Genomic DNA, 24,356 nt, shown 5'->3' on the forward strand with positions numbered 1-24,356 from the left:
GCTAGGAGGTGGACTGGAGTTCCACAGACACATGTCAGTAAATGACTTAGTGCTGCTGTGTCCATCATTTTTACCTGGAGGGTAACCACGAGGACTGAAGTAACCAAAGGCGCAAAGTGTCTGTTAAGCATCTGGCACACAGTGGTTATCCAAAAAGCCACCATGTGGCCATATGTAGGGAAAATATATTGGGTTGGATAGATCTTTCCCTCATGTTACTCCGAAAACAAAGCAGCATTAAATATTTAAAGCTTCTGGCTAAAGGCCATTTCAAGACCTGTAGGACCAAAAAAAAAGAAAAAAAGTAAAAAGAAAAGAAAGAAAAAATATCTGACAATCAAATTGAATTATAAAATTAAAAACTGAATCACTTTGCTGTACACCTGAAACTAACACAACACTGTTAATGAACTATATTCCAACATAAAATAAAAAGTTAAAAAGGGTTGAATTTCCAAGCATAAAAAATATGAAGCAAAATTGAAATTCCAAGATTGAATTTAATATGGAAAAATACAAACACATTTGAGTCTTTCCACAAAGCAGCCAGCATGGAAATAATTTGCCTGTTTGGAAATAGGAGTCAGTTGACACTCCATACTTCTGAGAGCCCTCTTAAACCTGTCATTCTCCCAGAGGGAAAAGGGTAGCAGGATAATTTCCACAGAAGTACATCCAAAAGGGGATTATGGGGAAAGAAGAAGCTCCCAGAGAAAAAAACATTCAGATGTGAAGAGCAATACAATTTTAACACGTTTTGAGTTTCTTGGAAACTATACTCAGTGCAAGCATTACTAGGATTTTGGTAGGATTGAATCACCAGCTTTTTGTTCTAGATTTTTGTGTTTTCTTTTTCACTCTCAAATAGATCACTCACAAGCACGAGCCTGGGAGTTAACGTGTTCTGGTATAAATACCTAACTTGAAATTTCAAGATTTAGGACCATGTGAATCTTTGAGGCTTTAAACAAAACTTAACTTAAAATTCTTTGTTATTTTAGGAAGAAATTTAACAAAAAGCTATTTTAGGTATCCAGTTTCCAATCCATGTCAGCATATCTGAAGTTGTAACAAAAGACTTAGAGCATTTAAGTCGAGAGCTCTGGACTCAGACCATGAGAAAAAGGTGTTAGTCCAGGCTCTGTCTCCTCTTTTCCCCCACCCTTATCCTCCCATCCCTGCAGAGGTGTGATCCCAGATCTGTAGGCAACTACTCTGTCCTTTAGTTTCAACTGGAAAATCAAGGTCCTGGACTAGGTCCATGGTTTTTGAGATTCACTGCACTGAACCCTCATTGTTCCTTAGAAATTGAGGACTTTGCTAAAGAAAGGGGGATGGGGGCAAACTGGGAGTGATATAGATGGGTCTCGCAGCCCATTTCCCCTTTCATTAGAGCACTTCTCCTATCATCTGGTTTACAAATTGGTCTTCCAAAAGAGATTTTGTTTAAAGGATACAGTAGTTTACAAGGTTTGAAAACTTCTAGACCATAAGATATAGACTCCTGCCAGACTGAACAGTTTATGAGACTCTTCCAGGGTGATGCTTATGTAATTTCTGGCCCCATCCCAGATGGTCACAATGTTGTTCTCTTGCGTTAACCTAGTGACCCTTGTTCTCCAGACCCCAGTGGAGTTGGGGGCAACGTCACATTGACCAGATTCCCTAACAAAGTGTGTCAACCACCCTTTGACTGAATACACAATCTGTGTTCAACCTCTAATGTAAGGAGTTCCTTTCAGTATATACCTTGCCTGTGCTGGAGTGTCTTTAATTGCCAGTGTTCTTTGGTCCCCACCCTCCATCTAATGCCTGTGAGAAAGAGAAGGTTTCATCTTCATGAGAGCTTCTTCCAATTCCTCTCACCTCCATGAACTCACATGTTAATCCACTCAGATGAGGAACCTGTGGTTAAAGATTAAAGAGGAAATAAGCTCTTTCACGTCAATTCAACCACTACTGAAGAAAGATTTATGCATAAGATGCATTTCTTAGTGTCTCGAGGAAAACAGAAATTGGTAACGTGAGAAAAGTCCTGAGAAATCAAACCTGACATGATGGGGAAGGTGGGTGACACCATCAGGTGCTAATGTGGAAGAACACAGGCAAGTGATTCTCAACTTTATGTCACATTTAAACTCTTTCTTTGAAGGAGGGTGGGGCATGGGTAAAGGAAGCTACAGATTTAGACCAGCTTGCCTTACCAAGAGTGGAACAGATACCACTGGTGGCCCCAAGACACTTTAATGTGGATCCTGAAGAATGAATATACATTTTTCATTACATAGCCATGTATTTATTTTAATATGCAGACAAAAATAATGACCCACTAAGCTATGATTTTATGGATATGATAGCTTATAATGAGGCAAAACTTTTAGAGTAAATTTAAAGAAAAACACAAAAATGATATTAGAGGTGGCACTAAGATTTGGCAAAAATCATGACAGAGGTAGAAGGATTAATGAAAGTCAGAAAACTAGGGCTAGACCAGGTCCAGAGTCTCTCGTATCCCAGTACTTTCCAGTAAAACTGATCTGTGCAACTTCATACAGACTTCTGTTAAAGCCATCTTAAGGTGTTCCATAAGATGTTTCTTTATTAATTAACCCCATTCCATCATAATTGGTGCACAGAAGATGCTAAATAAGATCTTTGAAATAGATGAATGCATAAATACATGAATGAATGCATACATGAAAGAATAAATAATTGCTGCCTAGCCCCAGGGAGCAGAGATGTGCTCACATTGAGGGGAAGATTAAAAATAAGACCTCAGACTCATACTTGGTCTTTTGCTAGCCCCTGGCTCACCTGCTACATTCTGACAGGTTTCAGGGAAGGATCCTATTTGTCCCATGATGCCGCTGGGCAGTGTCTACACAGGGTGGGGAGTTACCTCATACCCCACCTGTGGACGGGGACCTTCTAAGCCAAGGTTCTCAAATCTTGGGCCTGAATGAAAATTAAGGGAAACTATGGTGTTAAGAAAATAGTGTACAAGGCAGCTTAGCAAAGGTAGAAGGGAACCCCACTGAACCTGGGAGAGCCACCCCCAAATGAATACCTGTCAGTACAGGTGATGAACAGCCATAGGGCATGGATGTCAGCAATTCTGTCCTCTGCTTGGGGAGAAAGTTGTGTGTATAACCCAGAGCACTTTATGACCAGCAGGATCAAGTACCAAAGTCTATTTTTTAAAAAGTCTGTGGAGTACTCTGTGATCTGCAGATATAATAACGTCTTTCTCAAACAGGATAGAAATGAATTGAAGAAAACAACTGTTTACATTTTGGATGTGTCTCCTTTCCCCATGTTCTGTTTAATGTTAATCATAAGCTTGCAACACCGAACAATCTCAAATAATCTGCTTGGAGTCACCATTTGTGATGATTGCTCAGATTATTCACTGATAATCAAGAGGATGTTATGAAATGTGAGTCAGACAGCCTCTGGCTTTCTGGAAGTGCCAGAACCCTATATATATAGACGGAACTTCCTAGTTGAGACATTGGAGCAGCAGAGAGGTGGGAGCCATCAGATTCCTTAAGCTGAGAAGGAAGACAGAGGCCAGCATGCCCAGACTGCCTTTGCTGCTGCTGCTGCTTCTCTGGGGCGTGGGGTCTCACAGCTTCCCAGCAGCGACTTCAGAAACACAAGAGCAAGATGTGGAGACAGTGCAGGTAAATGCTGAATTTCATATGCCCCAAATGCAAAAGCCTTTATTTACATTTTCCCACAGTATAACAGTGTAACAGCAGTATAATAGAGTTTATTTAAGGTTGGATGCCCTACAAAGATAAATTTTTGTCAGAAAGGGCACTATCCCCAAAAATGTATCTATCCATGCATAGACTCTCCTTTTCCAGTTAGAAATGATAGGGAACTAAAAGAACAATATGCAAATTTGTCTCTACAAATTATAATTCTGACTTCATAATAACTAATGGTAGGGAAATTTCTACTCCAAAATTACAGTTTCCACCAATAATAAGAATAATAAGGACCATGAAATCTAAACACAATTTTAAAAGTAGTTCTGTGTTTCAGCTATAACTTTATACTGTCAATATTTAGAAAAATTAGAAAGATTTCCCATCCAGTGTTTCAATAATTTTATCTTTCATCAGAAATACCTGGAAAACTACTACAACCTGAAGAGTGATGCGAAGCAAGTTGAAAGACAGAGAAACAATGACCCAGTAGTTGAAAAACTAAAGCAAATGCAAAAGTTCTTTGGGCTGAAGGTGACGGGGAAACCAGATGCTGAAACCCTGAATGTGATGAAGCAGCCCAGATGTGGGGTGCCTGACATGGCTCAGTTTGTTCTTACTCAGGGGAACCCGCGGTGGGAGGACACACACCTGACCTACAGGTAATTAGACTGAGCACCAGAGTGGGAATGCTATTTCCCATCAGAGCCATCAGAAATGAAATCCGATGTATCTGTATTTTATTTCATTTGAAGGATTGAAAACTACACACCAGATCTGTCAAGAGCAGCTGTGGACCATGCCATTGAGAAAGCCTTTCAACTCTGGAGCAGTGTGTCACCCTTGAGCTTCACCAAGGTCTCTGAGGGTCAAGCAGACATAATGATATCCTTTGTCAGGGGAGGTAAGCTCTTCTTGTAGCATGAAAGTATTCTCACCTTAACTTCCCCCTGCCTTTGAATCTCTTCAGCTTTGCAACTAGATCTCCTTGTTTGAGAAAAGTGTTTATTTTATGGACTTAAGAATGAAAACTATATTGCATTTGCTGCAAATCTGTTGGCCTCTTAGCAAAGCTAATGCTTACTCTCCTGGGTTAGCCTAAGTAAGAACCAAGAGGAACTTTTGTTGAATTTTGTTTCTTGCAGATCATCGTGACAATTCTCCCTTTGATGGATCGGGTGGAAACCTCGCTCATGCTTTTCAACCAGGCCCACATATCGGAGGGGATATCCATTTTGATGAAGATGAAAGGTGGACCAACAATTTCAGAGGTAAGTCAGCTCATCTTGCCTCTCTCAACCCTTCTCCCCCCACCCACTTTCTTGGTTCATTGTAATATTGGTTGACTTAACTGAAAGAATGCATTAAAAAAGTATGCATTTTTCTGCTACCACTTAGAAAATTAATGGTGCATTTAGAAAATGTAAGAGAAGAATTATTTCTGTTAGTAAGAACATCTTATTGGCTACAAATAGGCTACTCTGAAATTTCTAGTAAGTAAATGTTGAAAATCTTAATGTTTTCCTTGTGGGCATCTACATAGAATCTTTTTTATTGGAAGAAGACACCAAAGTGTAATAATGTTAGTAAGATATGTGGAAATCAAGAGAAGAGAGGTTGTATATATTTTCCAAAATTTCCAGCATTAAACATGTATCAATCTGTAAATAGGAAAAAAAATGTGTTAATAGAAGACTATTTCTTCTCTGTGAAATAATATGTGCCATCTAGCCACTGACAAGACTGACTAATCTGTGCTAGACTCTTGGTTGGCTGAATTTGCTTTTTAATTGTAATCATAGAGTTTAGGCTTTAACTGGTCTCTTCACTATTAATAAATGCATTCTTCTTACCTTCAGAAAATTATTTTATACATTTCAAAAAGCTATTGAGAAAATAAGAACATTAATCCTTTAGAGTTATAGATTACTTCTTAATTAAATGTCTCAAAACTGAAAATATTTCAAATAATTGCAAATGGGTTTATTATCCATTTTAGATTATAACTTGTATCGTGTGGCAGCTCATGAGTTGGGCCATTCCCTTGGAATTGCTCATTCTACTGACATTGGGGCTTTGATGTACCCCAACTACATCTTCAGTGGTGATGTTCAGCTATCTCAGGATGACATCAGTGGGATCCAGGCCATCTATGGTGAGTATAAAGAAAAACATTATAGACAAGGGGTCATTAGAACAGCCATTGGCTTTATCCTTTAAGAAGCTTTCATTGGTTATGTAGTTTTCCAAAGCCAGGTGGAACTAACTCCAGATCTCTTGTTCCTTTAGGACCTTCCCAAAATCCCACTCAGCCAATTGGCCCGCAAACCCCACAAGTGTGTGATAGTAAGCTAACTTTTGATGCTATAACTACAATCCGGGGAGAATTGATGTTCTTTAAAGACAGGTAAGACATCAGTTCTTCTTTGTGTTATGTATGTGTAATAACAGGACTCACTGCTATGGGTACATATGGGCCACTACTATGCTTCACACATTGTTTATCTTACATTTGTTTACATACATTATTATAATTATAGTTGAGTGTAAACAATTGCTTGCTCTTGCACAACATAATGAACTTATAACAACCTTTTCCCCAGCATGTATTTTGTCATTTGATTCTCATAAAAATTACCATTGAAGTAGAAAATCAGTAAATATAATTCCATTCTACAGATCAGTAAAGTAAAGCAGAGAGAAGGAAAGAGATCCTTCAGGGCACAGAGTTTCTTGGCAACAAAGCGGTAATTGGTCTTCTGACCTCTACTCCAGGCCTCTTCTCATTTTTGTCACTCTTTAGAATGATAAGTATGTCAGTATTTTATTAGGAGAAATCAGTCCTTTTCATAGCACCATCATGCTGAGAAGGATTGTGTAGACCCCTTTTAAGTATCATCCTGGAAAAGACAGCCCTTCCAAAGCCTGTGGTCATAATAGGACTCTGTCTCCACCCCTTTACCCTGGGAGGGGGCAAAGAAAGATAGGAGCCATTGCAGGGAGAATCCCCGAGAATTCATGAGGACCCTGTCTGTTGAGGGTCAGGGGATATGGGCAGTCACAATGTGCTTCCCTCCTCAGAGGAGGATCCTAGAACTCCCTCAGCAGTGTGTGGCCTCAGGAAGGCTAAGGTCCCCTCACACACAAGGAATAGGCCTGCTCTGCATACAGTTCTGATTCCTAAAGGACAAGGCAAAATAATAATACAGTCATTTTCTGAATAATACAGTCTGCCGCACATAGAAAGTAAGGATGCTCTAAAAGGCTCCCTTCTCCTCACCTCTCTTCTTGGAGTGTCACTGGAACTGTTTTACCACTTTGTGATCATATCTACCCCAGAAAGCAGTGTATTGGCTCCTAATGCTTCCCATCCTGTGCTTTACTATTTCTGAGTATAAAAGATAAGGATGGATATAAACCATACAGGGTGTGGCTCAGTGCTGGGGAGTGCTAGGAAAGACTTGGTTTTAAAGGAAAGCTGTCAATATAGCAGGATGTGCTTATCAAAGCAAGTATTTGAAGGATGACTCCAAAGAACAGGAAAAAGTCTAGGATTTGCAAGAACTGAAAGGACACTGAGATCATTTAAATGTCACCAGGTCATGAAGCCACAGAAGGTTAAGTCTAGAAACAGTAATAGTAACTGACTTGCCCAGGGTCTCACAGCCAGGCAGAGGCAGGACTGGATCGAGAAGTCAGATTTGACTTCCAAGGCCAGAGTCTTCCCTGTGGCCTGGAATTGGGAAAACTCTTCTGTCGGCCCATGTGACAGTCTATGCTTTGTCGTTACCCCAGTCAACTTTGTAAACCACCAACCAAAGGAAGACAAAGGGAGTAGCTGCTAGATCTGAGTTTAAAGTTAACCTTTGCCTCTTAACAGTTGCATGGCCTTGGACACCTCCCTTCCCCTCCCTGACCTCAATTGCTAATCTGTGAGATGAAAGCAATGTTCTCTTGTAGGATATTTGTGAGGTAGGGCATGATGTAGGTAAAGTGTGCACTAAATGTAGGATGTTAGCGCTGTGTCCTAGGCCCTGGTGTGCTTGCCAAAGATGATTGTTACATTTCGAGAATTTTGCAAGCTGGTTGTTAAACAGCATTATTAAAAGTTAAATTATTAACTTTAGAGTTAAATTATACAACTTACAATTGTATTTAAACCAAAGGTAATAAAAGTAATCAGAATTCATCCCTTTGTAATTGTTTTGCTGCATTTTACTATTTATTTATGTTCCTGAGGCAGTTTATGCCTGATGTATCCGTAGAGTGGAAACACTATACAGTGGTGCACCACCGCAAATCTCTTGATTTGCAGTGGTTGTAATATTTCCACCATGAAAATAAGCAAATGCTACAAACCAGGACTCCTCCCCAGCCCCATCGTGGAGAGCCAGATGTTAAACATTTATGAGCACACTACTAGTGCCAGCAATAGAAGGACCTGAATGACAGCCAGAGCTTGCTATGGATTAGATAAAAACATTTTTCCTTCTTTCAAATCAGGTTCTACATGCGCACAAATCCCTTCTACCCAGAAGCTGAGCTCAATTTCATTTCTGTTTTCTGGCCCCGTCTGCCAAATGGACTTCAGGCTGCTTATGAGGTTGCCGATAGAGATGAAGTTCGGTTTTTCAAAGGTAATGTTTCCAATTATCTTTCAGTTTTTATGCATTAAAGTTTCTTCTGCTTTTGGGCTGATATATGAGACTACTAGCTACTTTATTTCCATAGACTTAGGAAAATCTAGCAAATCAATGGGAGTCTATCACTTTAGTTAAGAATTGCATGGTGCACGTCTGAATAAATTTAAGTGAATAGCATATGACTGGAGATACATGTTTTATGGCCTGCTCGTGAATGTGGACTTATGTAGCTGTTTTCTGTGCAAACTGTTTATGTATTTTAAACCCTCTCCACATTCTTGGGGTGCTCAGGAGTAAAACTGAGAAGATGGAACAGAAACATTTGAGTTGGATGGTTTCCTAGAGCCTATTTTATACTAATAACTCTCCTGAGAGAGGAGACCCCACAGGGCAGCCAGATGGGGGTGCTGCATCCTTGATGTCAGAGTATGGTCTTCAGACCAGCAGCACTGACACTGTCCTGGGATCTGTTAGAAATTCAGAATCTCACTTAACCATAATACTGACAAAGTTCATCCATATTGTCAGATCCTATTCCAGACCTTCTCGAAGTTTAACAAGATTGCCAGGCAATTCGTACGTACATTAAAGTGTGAGAAGTCCTGAACTACCATGAATAGAATGGGGTAAACTTCTTTGATTCTATCAGAATGAAACATGCTCCAGTGATCAGCTCCTGACTTTGAAGACACTATGCCAAACATCAGTATTTCTCCAAATGTATGTTTGGCATAGTGCAGACAAACATTAAGACACCTGACCCAGTCACACACTCAAGGCAAAGAACTCAATACAGTTCAGATGGGCAAAAAACTTTGAAACGGGCTTTCTAGCCCTTATATAATGAAATTAAATGAGATTTTAGATACACAAAGTTTCAGACTGGTTTTTCCTGAGAGATAAATGAGGATACTTGAGCGAAAAGTACAAGCCTGGCTACAAGACGTAAGACCAGTTTTATATGCCATGGAGTTTACTAAGTCTAAATATGCAGAATCTGGACACAGCCTAAATTCAAGTACTTGGAACTGTAGTCAGGTGCAATGATTTCTACCCTGGGTTGCTAGTCATTACAGATTGTGAGTCATTACAACACTCTGGCCTTTAGGATACCCTTGGTGTGAACTTCCACAACCCATGGGCAACCTGGAGAAGTGAGGTTTCTATCACTGAGGTGGCACGATGAACTCTGTAGTCATTTGAACATCTGGCTTTGGAAGGAAGCCCCCAACTCCACAAACCAGTCATTCTCAAAGCTTGCTACAGGTTAGACGTGTCTAGGAAATTAAAGAAAAATACTGATTTAATTGGTATGGGGTAGGATACCAACAACGGTATTTAAAAAAAAATAAATCTCCCTAGATGATTCTAATGTGCAGTCAGGATACTCCTCTAGCACACGAGACTAAGCATTTAGCTGGAAATCCACTTACTGTCTACTGGTGCCCTGGGCAAGTGTTTTCATCCTGTTCCTTGATTTGCAGGTAATAAGTACTGGGCTGTCAAGGGGCAAGATGTGTTATACGGATACCCCAAGTACATCTACAGATCCTTTGGTTTCCCTAGGACTGTGAAGAACATCGACGCTGCTGTTTCTGATGAAGATACTGGGAAAACGTACTTCTTTGTTGCTAACAAATGCTGGAGGTAAAGACTGGGTACAGAAAATGGTAGGGTATCTATTCTTTCTACATAGAGAGAAGTTACTAAATTGAAACATATAAAAATGAGTCTCATAGTGCCTTGGCTAGCTGCCTTTTCTGGGAATGGCTGTAGCTTGTCCAGCTTCCAAGTTGGTTGACCAATAATCATCACGTAATTCCTGTCCCAGAGATCCAGGGAGAATGTGGACCTGAATTTGAAAACGAAGATGTGAAAAGGAGGGCATTCATCTTCATAAGGCTGCTGTAGCCAACAGGAACTTATCTTTCACTGCATTTGACATTAATAGCACCTACTGGAGAAGTAGAATTAGATGTTGGAGTTCAGAGGGAACTTATAAATCTTCTAGACCACCCAACATCCTACCTCACATCGTCCCACCTCCTATTTTTACACATGACCTATGGAATTAAAAGGTCTTATTACATTCTTGCTGGTGAATTCCCTGTAATGGTTTTGTGAAGGCTACACATTTAACAAATAGTTCTGACACTTCTAATTATTTTTTTACCAGGTATGATGAATATAAACAATCCATGGATGCAGGTTATCCCAAAATGATAGCAGAAGATTTTCCTGGAATTGGCAGCAAAGTTGATGCTGTTTTCCAGAAAGACGGTAGGTGAATATATACATATTTCCTCTATTTTGTTGCCATGGAATAGCATCAGTATTGTTATTTGGAACAGAAAATACCAAAAATATTTATTCTCACAAATGACTTGGATTTTTGAAGAATTAAAGTTAAACCTAGAAATCACTTGTATAAGGTAATAAGTCTCTTTTGTTTTATTTCTAGGATTTTTCTATTTCTTCCATGGAACAAGGCAATACAAATTTGATACCAAAACTAAGAGAATTTTGACTCTCCAAAAAGCTAATAGCTGGTTCAACTGCAGAAAAAATTGACCACCTGTTAAAAAGTTAAACAGAAAAATATATTTCAGGAGTCCAAGGAAGGTGCTTTCCTGAAGAGACATATATTTAAATAAAATACAGAGTTATGAAGTATAATCTTATTTATACCCCATTCTGCATAATTTTTATGACTTAGAATGTAATGTTTTATGTACTGCTATAATTTAGTTCCACAAATAAGGTCAAATTCATGGCTCCACAGTTCAATTCTCTGCAGATGTGGAAGGAAGGAATAGGCAGTCACATTTGGATAGTCCTGGCCAGTGGATTGTGCCCAGAAGTGACCAATATCACTTCCAGATGGAATCATTGGATTGCTGGTGCAAACTTCTCCAGCGCTGTGATGATTGTAAAAGCACATCTTGAGAGAATTTCCACAAGGTTGAAGAAGCCTGAATTCCTGGGCCAACACTCTGAACAGTTACCTTAAACCTCAGTAGATTTTGCTTAAGAAATAAACTTTCATTGTGTTAAGCCACTAAGATTTTAGATTTTGTTAAAGCTGTGTAACCCAGTTTTTCCAGACAAACATTATCTAGTTTATCACGCCTAATTTGGGAGGATGTTAATGGAGGTAGGAGTCCTGTGGGTAGCTTCCAAGCCCTATGAGTTTTCTGAGTAGCTCAGAGAGTGCTCAGAGTGTTTGCAGACTTTCCAAATACACAGAGAGTCTTGAGAATATTTTTTGAGTTATTCATGATTCTGAGGCAGGCAGTTCTCAACTCAAGAATTTGGACAGCAGTGTAACCTTCACTTTGGACAAATCTCTCTCTCCATTAAACATTTTTATATTAAAGTATAACATAAATGCAGAAAAGTGCACATATCATAAATGTTCATGTCAATGAGTTATCACAAAATTAACAACCCCACGTAATTCTCACTCAGTAAACAAAACATTACCAGTGTCAGGGAGGGGGAAATATCTCCCTTACCCGTTTTGAGCTCTTGTGGCTGAACTAATAATAAAGTTGACACAAGACAGATTAACAGAAGAAAAAGAAAGTTAATTTAATTCATGCACATGGAGGTATCATAGAAATGAGACCTAAGGATTGGCTAAAGCAGGCAGCTTTTATACTTTTTAGATAAAGAAACAATAAATTTGTGAGGAACTGAGAAGAGGAAGAAAGTTAATTGGTGAAGAACCTAAAGAGAGTTTGGGCTTGGGGTAGTAAACTAAAACAGTAACAAGGTTTGTATATTCAGTCCTACATCCCTATCTCTGGAGATAAGGATGTCCTACTACCACCAGATGCAGGGATGACACTGCTGTCAATCTGATCCCCCCATAAGTACTGATATGACAGGTGTTTATGATGAGGGCTCTCAAAAAAGTCTTCCTTTCAAATTACCAATTTATAGGATCCAACATCTGGCCATTGATGTGTAGGATATTATATTCATTTCAAATACTGAGTCAAACCAGTAAGCCTTTTTTGTGGCTTAACCAAAGATGCAAGAGACATCTCACAAGAGAGTATGTATCCCTCACATGATCCCATCACTGCTCAACTCTTTCTTAGCTTAGTTCTTCAGAATAAGAGTCTGAAACAGGAATTCTTTGGTGTTGTCATTGTGGGAGGAGTGCTCTCAGGAGAAGAGGAGTGGGGGACATAGTTTAGAACAGGGAAAAAGCTAAAGAATGTGATCTCAAACAGAGCTTGCTTTGATCTTATGAACAAGGAGCTCTGGAGCAAAAACTGAATTACAGTGAGTCCCACCTTGAGGCAAAGGAACTAGACTTTTGCACCTCTGTGTCAATCAGTTATCAGTTGAGGTCTGTTTTGGGGAGAGGAGCATTGCTCCCAGGCAAGATGATCCCATTTGGCAAAGTAACAGGGGACAACTGGAAGTTGTAGCAGTCAACACTTGCAGTATCCATGAGGATGCCGAGGGGGATCTGGGGACAGTACCAACAGCATTCTCTATATATTCTCTATCTCCCAGAGTAACCACTATGCTGACCTCTAATACCTTAGATTAAATTCACCTATTTTTTAACTAAATTAGAACAACTGTGTATTATTTTGTATCTACCTTATTGTGTTGAACATTATTTATCCACTGGTAATGGGCTTTGTGTTGTTACCATTTGGGGACTTTTATAAATAATGTTGCACATATGTAGGCATTTCTGTTGATTATATACTGAAGAGTGCAATTGCTGAGTCATAGAGATTATCAGACACTCTTCAGATTCTTCCTTGGCCTCATCTTTCTTTTATCCCTGACACAGCAGTGGTGACTGGCTTTGTACAGGTTCTAAACCAGCTTCTAAACTAGAAGCTGTTCTCGTTGGTCTGTGCAGTGTGTTTCTTGCTTCCTTCTCTAGGTTTTTCCATCTTTTCTGTTGATGTTCCATCCAGCTCTGTTATGGAACTCATTCAGAGCTCATGAACATACAATCTAGAAGTGAGAAGAGTAATAATTTGTGGGACAAATATTTTACCAATGTGAGAGTAATGGATGAATAAATGCATTTCCCTTTCTTTCTTCAGAAGGGTGTTTCTAAGACACATTTCCAGTAGTCCCTCAGACAGTCCCATATCGTACAACACATTTCTCATATCTGTATACAGTTGACAATTCATCTGTGTATTGTCTCTCCTGCTTTCCCTGCTTCACTCTCCATGTCTCTCAATCCAGCTCCCTGGATTACACTTAAATTTTGTCTCAGGCTCTGCTTTCTAGGAATGCTAGAGTAAGATAACTTGTGCTGAAATGTGGTAGTGATAACGCTTGGTATGTAGTGGCATCACAGTTACTAAGACTTTCATCTGTGGTTGATTGTGAAAAGATGATGAATGGTGAGGTGTTGGGTTATCAGGTGTCTGGGACACTTCAACAGTATGAGAGGGAGGGTAATTTTAAGAAATGTGGAGTGAGCTGGTTAACTGCCCTGGAAATTTGATAAAGAAAGTAATAGGCTCAGAGAAGCCAAATATCAACTCAAGACATACTGTGAAAGCTAACAGATTTTAATGGCAACATTTAAGAAAATCCTCATCTATTGTAGACTATGCCAAAAATCAATCCCAGATCTAACTGCAAAATTGGACACTTTCTAGCTGGAATAATGGGTAAACAAACCTGAAAATCTTGAACATCTAAACTTCTCTGAAAGCTCCACATGGGTAGAAGTATCAATAATATCTCCCTCTTGACAGAGGAGGACAACTTACCCTTGTGTAGAGAATCAACAAAGACCATATGTGACTCAGCATCTCACAAGATAATGCTCGTCCTCCTCCCAAATTATCTCCCTCACCCCTCATCATTTTCAGGCAAATGACTAAAGTCAGGTCTCAGTTTAGCTCAAATCCTAGCTATAGCAGGAAATCACTAACACACCAAACTTGTTGTGGAGTGATTTGAGAGGAGAGTTTGGAGATTTCCCTTACTTTCTATAAGCCCAGTTGTGCTGAAAAGTATTTTTTATTAAATATAGTTGATGTACAATATTATGTTAGTTTCAAATGTACTATATAGTAATTTGACGTTTGCATACATTATGAAGTGATCACTATAATTAGTCTAGCCATCTGTCCCCATGTAAAGTTATTACAATACTATTGACCATATTTCTTATGCTGTATAATACATCCCTGTAGCTTATGTATTTTATATCTGAAAATTTGTACCTCTTAATCTTCTTCACCTATTTCACCCCTTCCCACCTCTCTCCCCTCTGACAACCACCTGTTTGTACTCTGTATCTATGAGTCTGTTTTCATTTTGTTATGCTTGTTTATTTCTTTTTTTTTAGATTCCACATATAGTGAGATCAAATAGTATTTATCATTCTCTGTTTGACTTATTTCACTTAACCATAATACCCTTTAGATGCATCCACATTGTGGCAAATGGTAATATTTCCCTTTTTTATGACTGAGTAATATATCATTACATTTATATACCAGATCTTCTTTATAAATACATCTATTAATGGACACTTAGGTTGCTTCCATTACTTTCCTATTGTACATAATGCTACAATAAACATTGGTGTGCATATACCTTTTTGAATTTGTGTTTTTTCTTTCTTCAGGCAAATACCTAGAAGTGAAATTGCTGTTCTACTTCGCTATCACATATGACAGTTCAATTTTTAATTTTTAAGGAACCTCCATGCTGTTTTCCATAGTGGTTACACAAATTTACACTCCTACCAACAGGGCATGAGGGTTGTCTTTTCTCCATATCCTTGTTATTTATTGTCTCCTGGATGACAGCCATTCTGACAGGTGTGAGTAGTATCTACATGAGGTTTTGATTTACTTGACCCTAATGATTAGTGCTATTGAACATATTTTCATGTGTCTGTGGGCCATCTGCATGTCTTCTCTAGAAAAATGTGTATTCAGGTCCTCTGACAATTTTTAAATTAAGTTGCTTGTTTGTTTGTTTGTTTATGTTGAGTTTTATGAGTTCTTTTTAGTTTTTGGATATTAATTCTTTATCGGATATATCATTTGCAAATATATTCTCCCATTCAGTAGGCTGTCTTTTCATTTTGTTAATAGTTTCTTCCCTGTGCAAAAGCTTTTTATTTTGTTGTAGTTCCATTTGTTTATTTTTGTTATTATTTTCCTTGCTGAGAAGACAGTCAAAAGAGTATTGCTAAGATCACTGTCAAAGAGCATACTATGTTTTCTTCTAAGTTTTATGGTTTCAGGTTTTACATTAGAGAGTTTAATCCATTTTGTGTTTATTTTTGTATATGGTGTGAGAAAGTAGTCTAATTTGATTCTTGTGCATTTAGCTGTCCAGTTTTCCCAATACCATTTTTTGAAAAGACTCTGTTTCCTTCATTGTATATTCTTGCCTCCTTTGTTGTAGATTAATTGATTGAAATTAAAACCAAGACTTCCTGTTTTCCACAACAGTGTCCTAAATGCATTTCTAAAACTAAAAGGCTTCACTGAAATTTTCTTGGGCTTCTTTTTTTGATAGGCAATAAGTTCTGGGCTGTCAGAGGAATTGAGGGGCAAGCAGGTTATCTAAGAGGCATCCACACCTTGGGTTTTCCTCCAACCATAAGGAAAACTGAAGCTGTTTCTGGTAAGGAAAAGAAGAAAACATACTTCTTTGTAGAGGACAAATACTGGAGGTAAGAAGCAATAGGAATGACTTTGTATGGAGCCTAATTAGGAAAATTATTTTCTTTCTTTAAGGATATCCCCCACTCCCACAATCAAACTTCCTCTAACTTCAAACTTTCTGATTGTGAGGAAAACAACTTGTAATTACTCAACTTCCCAGATATAACAAAGGACTCTCAGAACGGCTTATCCCTGGGTTATATGTCCAGACACCAAAAGACATCAGGAGAGACAAACTGAGGTCCAGACAATGAGCCACCATAGGAAACCCAGGTGTATCAGGCTATAGAGACAAGGTCTACAGGGCAAGTGTGATAAAGAACCAAAAGCTATTTTAGCCAAATGATTTAATTCACTTTGCATCTTATTTGTATATAGTTCTCATGCATTCAAAGCAGAAAGGCACTTGGGCTCTGTGTGTCTAGGCTTAGAAGATTGACCTCAGACATATGTATGGAACCTTTGTAGAAGAGCATGATGTCCTTGTATCTGGAGAAAATATTGATTTATGTGCTAAGCTTTTAAGTCTAAGAAAGTCACATATTTGTATAGTTATAAAAATATTTAACACTTCCTTATACCACTTGAGAATTTTATCCAGGATTTCACACTGGAACATTAACATGATATCATACTGTTGCATGTAATGGGGGCTCTACATAATGCTGAATTGTATTTTTTTTCACTTGGTACAGATTTGATGAAAATAGCCAGTCCATGGAGCAAGGTTTCCCCAGAATAATAGCTGATGACTTTTCAGGAGTTGAGCTGAAGATTGACGCTGTGTACAGGCATTTGGTAAGGGGACACTCATTGCATTGCCAGTGGGGACACTTTGGGACATTTTATGGTATCAAAATGAAGAGGAGACACAAACCAATTTTTAAATTGTTCAAGCTTATAACCTTTTAACTCTAAACTCTAGAAAATTTTCATTTTCCAATTTATGCTAATTGGGCTTAAATTTTTTTCTTGAATAATTTCCAAGTCTGTTTCATACTTGCACATAAAATCAAAAGATGCTTCTTCACATCATAGCCATTTCAGGTCACTATTTTGGTATAAAAATACAACCAAGTGAGAGCCAGGTTTACTAATGGCTGGTTGTCTTTCTCCCCTGTCTCCTCCTTGTTGTCCATTCTCTCCTATCCCAAGGAGAGATTAAAAGAGCCTTGTCTGGCTTTCTGTTGCAAGCTGCAATTGTCTACATTAAATAATTCATTTGTAAATAAATGTTAGTCCTGTTATATGCTGAAAAGAGACACAATTTGATTCCTGGTAATGAGCGGATGGGAAAGCAAAACATGTACCTGCTTTTAAGGAATTCTGGAGGGAGCTGCCAGGGCTTGACATCATAATGTTCATAAGATTGCTGATCTTGTTACTAAGATAACTTGGCCTTAAAGTATGCAAAGCAGGAAATGGACCTCCAGTGCATTTTATTGTCGGCCTGATTTTCTTGGGTCCAATTGCATCTCAAGCTGTGATTAAGTACCTCGTGGGCGGAAAGGGGATTGGGAAGAAAGAGGGGAATAAACGAAGGTTTTAAAATAATCCTGGAATTTTATCTATTTGAAGGTAGTATAATCTAATGTTTTTAGATCACTGGCTTTGGAGTCAAAAGAATTGGAGTTCTCCCTCCATCTTTTATTAGAGATGTTACCTTTGGAAAATTGCAAAATATTTTTTATATTTAGTTTTGTCTTCATTCATAATACTTCATACTTTTTTTGTACGGACAGAAGAATAAAACATGTAAAGCACTTAGCACAGTGCCTGGCACAGTACCACTTAATAAATATCACTCATTATTAGCTCACTCTTATTTTGAGTTATGCATGTTGGAAAATTAATCTATTTGAAGAATGCCCCATTATTTTCCTCTTTTAAATTCATAGGACTTTTCTATTTGTTCAGTGGGTCGTCACAGTTTGAGTTTGACCCTAATGCCAGGATGGTGACACGTGTATTGGAGAGTAACAGCCGGTTATATTGTTAGGTGAGATATGGGAAAGACAGATTCATTTTAAGTGAATCTAATCATTATGCACATCATTTATTATGACTCAAAATGTTTAATTCTTCCTGCATGTGCCATTGCCAAAGAAGATGAGCCTTGCAGACATCATCATGGTCATACAGCACTTATCTGGACTACTCCACTTGCTGTCAGATTACATTGAATAGAAGTGAAAAATACTCATGTGCAATAAGCAAGATAATCTACATCCATGAGTGCTTTATTTACTGTTTAATAAAAATTTTGATTTTGGACCTGTTCCTTACTTTCTAGAATAACTCATATTCAATACAACGACCACACTGTGGACTGAGCATTTAACAGATGTTCTGCTGGTAAGTGTAGTAGGAACACATATTCCCTGGATGGGGCATATGCTGTCATGTAGTTTCTCCCATCCTCCTCCAAGACGACCTTTATTTTCACCTCCCAGATAGTGTAAGTGTTCCTTACACACCTAAGGAAGAAAGAACTTAATCAGTAGTTGTCCTGTAAGACTGGTTCTGGACAAAATTGGGAAATAGAATTCTAGAATGTTGGTGCTTAGGAACCTAGAAAATCATCTAGTCTGTGTCATCATTTACAGGTGGGGAAAAAAACTTGTTTGGAACCCCGCCCCCTCTCTTTTTTCATATTTATTACTATTTGCAGTTTTATTCCCAGATGGAGAGTCTTCATAGTCTTCTAGTACTTTAATTTTTTAAATTAATCTTTATTAGAGTATAGTTGCTTTACAATGTTGTGTTAGTTTCTACTGTACAGCAAAGTGAATCAGCTATACGTATACATATAACCCCTCTTTTTTTGGATTTCCTTCCCATATAGGTTACCACGGAGCATTGAGTAGAGTTCCCTGAGCTATACAATAAGTTCTCATTAGTTATCTATTTTATACATAGTATCAATAGTGTATGTGAAACCCAATCTCCCAATTCTTCCCAACACCCCTTTTCGTGTCCACACATTTATTCTCTATGTCTATGTCTCTCTTTCTCCTTTGCAAATAAGATCATCTACACCATTTTTCTAGATTCCACATATATGTGTTAATATATGATATTTGTTTTTCTCTTTCTGACTTATTTTACTCTGTATGACACTCTCTAGGTCCATCCACATCTCTACAAATGACCCAATTTCTTTCCTTTTTATGGCTGACTAATATTCCACAGTATATATGTACCACATCTTGTTTATCTATTCCTCTATTGATGGACCTTAAGGTTGCTTCCATGTCCTGGCTATTGTAAATAGTGTTGCAATGAACACTGGGGTGCATGTGTCTTTTTGAATTATGGTTTTCTAAGGGTATGTGCCCAGTAGTGGGATTGCTGGGTCATATGGTAAATACTATTTTTACTTTTTTAAGGAAACCCCATACTGTTCTCCACAGTGGCTGTATCAATTTACATTCCCACCAACAATGCAAGAGGGTTCCCTTTTGTCCACACCCTGTCCAGCACTTATTGTTTGTAGATTTTTTGATGATGGCCATTCTGACCAGTGTGAGGTGATACCTCATTGTAGTTTTGATTTGCATTTCTCTAATAATTAGTAACATTGAGCATCTTTTCATGTGTTTGCTGGCCATCTGTATGTCTTCTTTGCAGAAATGTTTATTTAGGTTTTCTGCCCATTTTTTAATTGGGTTGCTGGTTTTTTGATATTGAACTGCATGAGCTGTTTGTATATTTTGGAGATTAATCCTTTGTCAGTTGCTTCTTTTGCAAATATTTTCTCCCATTCTGAGGGTTGTCTTTTCGTCTTGTTTATGGTTTTCTTTGCTGTGCAAAGTTTTTAGTTTTATTAAGTCCCTTTTGTTTATTTTTGTTTTTATTTTCATTACTCTAGGAAGTGGATCAAAAAAGATCTTGCTGTGATTTATGTCAAAGAGTGTTCTGCCTATGTTTTCATCTAAGAGTTTTATAGTGTCCGGCCTTACATTCAGGTCTTTCATCCATTTTGAGTTTATTATTGTGTATGTTAGGGAGTGTTCTAATTTCATTCCTTTACATGTGGCTATCCAGTTTTCCCAGCACCACTTATTGAAGAGTCTTTACTCCATTGTATATTCTTGCCTACTTTTTCATAGATAGGTGACCATAGGTGTGTGGGTTTATCTCTGAGTTTTCTAACCTGTTCCATTGGTCTATATTTCTGTTTTTGTGCCAGTACCATATTGTCTCGATTACTGTAGCTTTATAGTATAGTCTGAAGTCAGGGAGCTTGATTCATCCAGCTCTGTTTTTCTTTCTCAAAGATTGCTTTGGCTATTTGGGAACTTTTGTGTTTCCATACACATTGTAAAACTTTCTGCTCTAGCTCTGTGAAAAATGCCATTGGTAATTTGTTGGGGATTGCACTGAATCTGTAGATTGTTTTGGGTAGTATAGTCATTTTCACAATATTGATTCTTCCAATCCAAGAACATGGTATATCCATCTGTTTGGGTCATCTTTGATTTATTTCATCAGTGTCTTATATTTCTCTGTACAGGTCTTTTGTCTCCTTAGTTGGTTTATTCCTAGGTATTTTATTCTTTTTTAGCAATGGTAAACAGGAGTGTTTCCTTCATTTCTGTTTCTGATCTTTCTAATCTCATAGCATTGTGTTCAGAAAAGATGTTTGTTATGATTTCAATTTTATTAAATTTACCAAGGCTGGATTTGTGACCCAAGATGTGATCTATCCTGGAGAATGTTCAATGTGCACTTGAGAAGAAAGTGTATCCTGCTGTTTTTGGATGGAATGTCCTATAGATATCAATTAAGTCTATCTGGTCTAATGTGTCATTTAAGGCTTGTGTTTCCTTATTTATTTTCTGTCTGGATGATCTGTCCATTGGTGTAAGTGGAGAGTTAAAGTCCCCCATAATTATTGTCTTACTGTTGATTTCCCATTTTATGATTCTTAGCATTTGTCTTATGTATTGAGGTGTTCCTTTATTGGGTGCATAAATATTTACAGTTGTTATAACTTCTTCTTGGATTGACCCCTTGATCATTATGTAATGTCCTTCCTTGTCTCTTTTAAGAGTCTTTATTTTAAAATCTACCTTGTCTGATATGAATATTGCTACTCCAGCTTTCTTTTGATTTCCATTTGCATGGAATATCTTTTTCCATCCCCTGACTTTCAATCTGTATGTGTCCCTAAGTCTGAAGTGGGTCTGTTTTAGACAGCCTACATAAAGGTCTTGTTTTTGTATCCATTCAGCCAGTCTGTGTCTTTTGGTTGGAGCATTTAATCCATTTACATTTAAGGTAAATATCAATATGTATGTTTCTATTACCATTTTCTTAATTGTTTTGGGTTTGTTTTTGTAGGGCTTTTTCTTCTCCTGTGTTTCCCACCTGGGGAAGTTCCTTTAGCATTTGTTGTAAAGTTGGCTTGGTGCTAGCTTTTGCTTGTCTGTAAAGCTTTTGATTTTTCTGTTGAATCTGAATGAGATTCTTGCTGGGTAGAGTAATCTTTGTTGTAGGTTTTTCCCTTTCATCACTTTAAATATATCCTGCCACCCTTCTGGCTTGCAGAGTTTCTGCTAAAAAATCAGCTGATAACTTTATGGGGATTCCCTTGTGTTATCTATTGCTTTTCCCATGCTGCTTTTAATGGGTTTTTTTTTTTTTTGTATTTAATTTTTTAGTTTGACTAATATGTGTCTTGGCATGTTTCTCCTTGAGTTTATCCTGTATGGGACTCTCTGCACTTCCTGGACTTGGGTGGCTATTTCCTTTTCCATGTTAGGGAAATTTTCAACTATAATCTCTTCAAATATTTTCTCAGACCTTTTCTCTTTCTCTTCTTCTTCTGGGACCCTTACAATTCAAATGTTGTTTAATGTTGTCACAGAGATCTTTGAAATGGTCCTCATTTCTTTTCATTCTTTTTTCTTTATTCTGCTCCTTGGCTGTTATTTCCAGCATTCTATTTTCCAGCTCACTTTTCTGTTCTTCTGCTTTGGTTATTCTGCTACTTTTTCCTTATAGTGTATTTTTTATTTCAGTTATTGTGTTGTTTATCTCTGTTTATTTGTTCTTTAGTTTTTCTAGGTACTTCTTTAAAATTTCTTGTATTTTCTCGATCTGTGCTTCCATTCTATTTCTGAGATTTTGGATCATCTTTACTGTCATTACACTGAAGTCTTTTTCAGGTAGATTGCCTATTTCCTCTTCATTTATTTGGTCTTGTTGGTTTTTACCTTGCTCCTTTGTCTGTAACCTATTTCTCTGTCTTTTTATTTTGTCTACCTTACTATGTTTCTGGTCTCCTTTCTGCAGGCTTTGGGGTTGCTTTCCCTCTTGCTTCTGCTGTCTGCCCCCAGTGGGTGAGGTTAGTCCAGTGGCTTGGGTAGGTTTCCTGGTGGGAGGGACTGGTACCTGCACTCTGGTGGGTGGAGCTGTATCTTGTCCCTCTGATGGGCAGGGCTGCATCAGATGGTGTGTTTTGGGGTGTCTGTGATCTTAGTATGACTTTAGGCAGCCTGTCTACTAATGGGTGGGTTTGTGTTCCTGTCTAGCTTGTTGTTTGGCATGGGACATTCAGCACTGGAGCCTGCAGGCAGTTGGGCAGACCCAGGTCTTGGAGTTGAGATGGAGACTTCTGGGAGAGCTCTCACCAGTTAATATTCCCTGGGGTCAGGAATTTTCTGGCAGTCCAGCATCCTGGACTCAGCACTCCCACCCCAGAGGTTCAGGACTGACCCCAGCTGGTGAACCAAGTCTCTGCAAGCCACATGGTGCAGAAAAAAAAAGGGGCGGGGGGTGGAACAGACAAACAAAACCCAAGACAGATAGCAAAGACAAAAAGAAACAAACAGCAACAACAACGATTAAAAAAAAAAGAAAACAAACGAACAGACAGATAAAACCCAAGACAAATAGTAAAAGCAAAACCAAAGAAACAAAAACTAAGAGTAACAAAGAAGCACACATACAAAAAAGGAAACAAAAACAAAGAAACAAAAAAAAGGAAAATCAGAAAAAAAAAACCCAAAACATAATCAATTAAAAACAAACTAACAAAAACAAAACACAAAAGTATAATGCATACTAAAAAAAGAGAAAACATAAAACAAACATACAAAAATGATTTTTAAAAAGATTTAAAACAAAACAAAGAGAAAAAAACAAGGAAAAAATACAAAAAAATGAGAGTAAGTAAAAATTTAAAAACTAAAAATATAAAAAATTTTAAATTAATAATAAATTTTTTTAATAATATTTAAAAACAATGGAAGAAAGCAAAGCATAAAAAATAATAGTAATAATATTTTCCTGAGGTCTCAGCTGTCAGTGTCCTTGACCTCATTGTGAGCCACAGTCAACCTCTGCCTCCCCAGAGGCCCTCCAATACCTCTAGGTAGGTCTCTGGACCCACTGTGGGCACTGTGGGGCAGCTCAGACTCTGATCTGGCCCAACTCCCACGTGTACTTGTCCCCAAAGGCCCAGGCTACTAAAGCTAGACCAGTCTTAGTTGTGGGAACACTCCGTGTCCATTCAGATATTACATAGACACAGGGTTTACCAAGTCAATTGGGTGATTTAATCTGTGGCTTTTGCAGCTTCACAGAAAGATATTCATTCCTCTTCCTTAGTTGCCCTTCCCCTGGGACTCAGCTATGGTTTAAGCCCTACCTCTGCATGTGGGCCACCTACAGGGGTCTTCTCCCAAGGCTGCCCTGCAGCACTCAGGTCTGCCTTGGTGAGGACAGGGCACACAGGTGGCACAGTTGCTGGGGTTGTGGGAGCCCCATGAGCAACAGGTGTGCAGGGGCTGTTGGTGGCCACAGGCATGAGAGATCTGGCCTTAGAGGGAGATTTTCCTAGTGCCTTCCAACTATCATGAGAGGATCAGCCCTGGCGGTGGCCTTTCTTAGTACCAGGTGGCAGGCATGCAAGGGCCAGCCCTGGCGGGATACTTTCCTAGTGCCTGGTGGCAGGTGCAAGAAGGCCAGCTTTGGTAGGGGCTTTTCCTAGCACCTGGCAGCAGGAACGTGTGTTCTGGCCTCGGCAGGGACCTTTCCTAGTGCCTGGGGAGGCAGGGGCCAGCATGTGGGAAGAGAGCTGCAATGGCAGCTCCACCCCTTGAGCATCACTCAACAGTGATGCTTTGCTTCTATGGCAAGGGGTTTCCTCCATAAGCATTCCTGGTTGTGCATTTCCTTCCTCCCATCCCCTCAGGTTGTCTCCTCATAGCCACTAGCAGTCATCTCCGTGGTTTTTCTCTCCAATGCCCATGTTCCAGCTCCCAGGCCTCATATGCACTGGCAGACACATGTGAGTGAGAAACAGG

At 38.6% G+C, this 24,356-nt stretch overlaps 1 protein-coding gene across 1 annotated transcript; it reads left to right on the forward strand.

Moving 5' to 3' along the window:
- Positions 1 to 3,610: 3,610 nt before the first annotated feature.
- Positions 3,611 to 10,927, forward strand: LOC132428994 (interstitial collagenase). The gene is made up of 10 exons (XM_060017200.1): positions 3,611 to 3,683; positions 4,131 to 4,375; positions 4,469 to 4,617; positions 4,859 to 4,984; positions 5,713 to 5,868; positions 6,003 to 6,120; positions 8,217 to 8,350; positions 9,841 to 10,003; positions 10,533 to 10,636; positions 10,818 to 10,927. Exons 2-10 carry the CDS (start codon positions 4,224 to 4,226, stop codon positions 10,925 to 10,927), a joined length of 1,212 nt encoding a protein of 403 aa, XP_059873183.1. The 5' UTR covers positions 3,611 to 3,683; positions 4,131 to 4,223.
- Positions 10,928 to 24,356: the final 13,429 nt, after the last annotated feature.

The sequence above is a fragment of the Delphinus delphis genome, chromosome 8, assembly GCF_949987515.2.
Source record: "Delphinus delphis chromosome 8, mDelDel1.2, whole genome shotgun sequence".
NCBI classification, from domain to species: domain Eukaryota; kingdom Metazoa; phylum Chordata; class Mammalia; order Artiodactyla; family Delphinidae; genus Delphinus; species Delphinus delphis.

Bases quoted from the DNA above. Each gene is read 5' to 3' on its own strand.
- LOC132428994 (XM_060017200.1), top strand. From the start codon at position 4,224: ATGCAAAAGTTCTTTGGGCTGAAGGTGACGGGGAAACCAGATGCTGAA. The intron at 5,869-6,002 runs GTGAGTATAAAG...TTGTTCCTTTAG, and splicing joins TGGGATCCAGGCCATCTATG to GACCTTCCCAAAATCCCACT. The intron at 10,004-10,532 runs GTAAAGACTGGG...TTTTTTTACCAG, and splicing joins GTTGCTAACAAATGCTGGAG to GTATGATGAATATAAACAAT.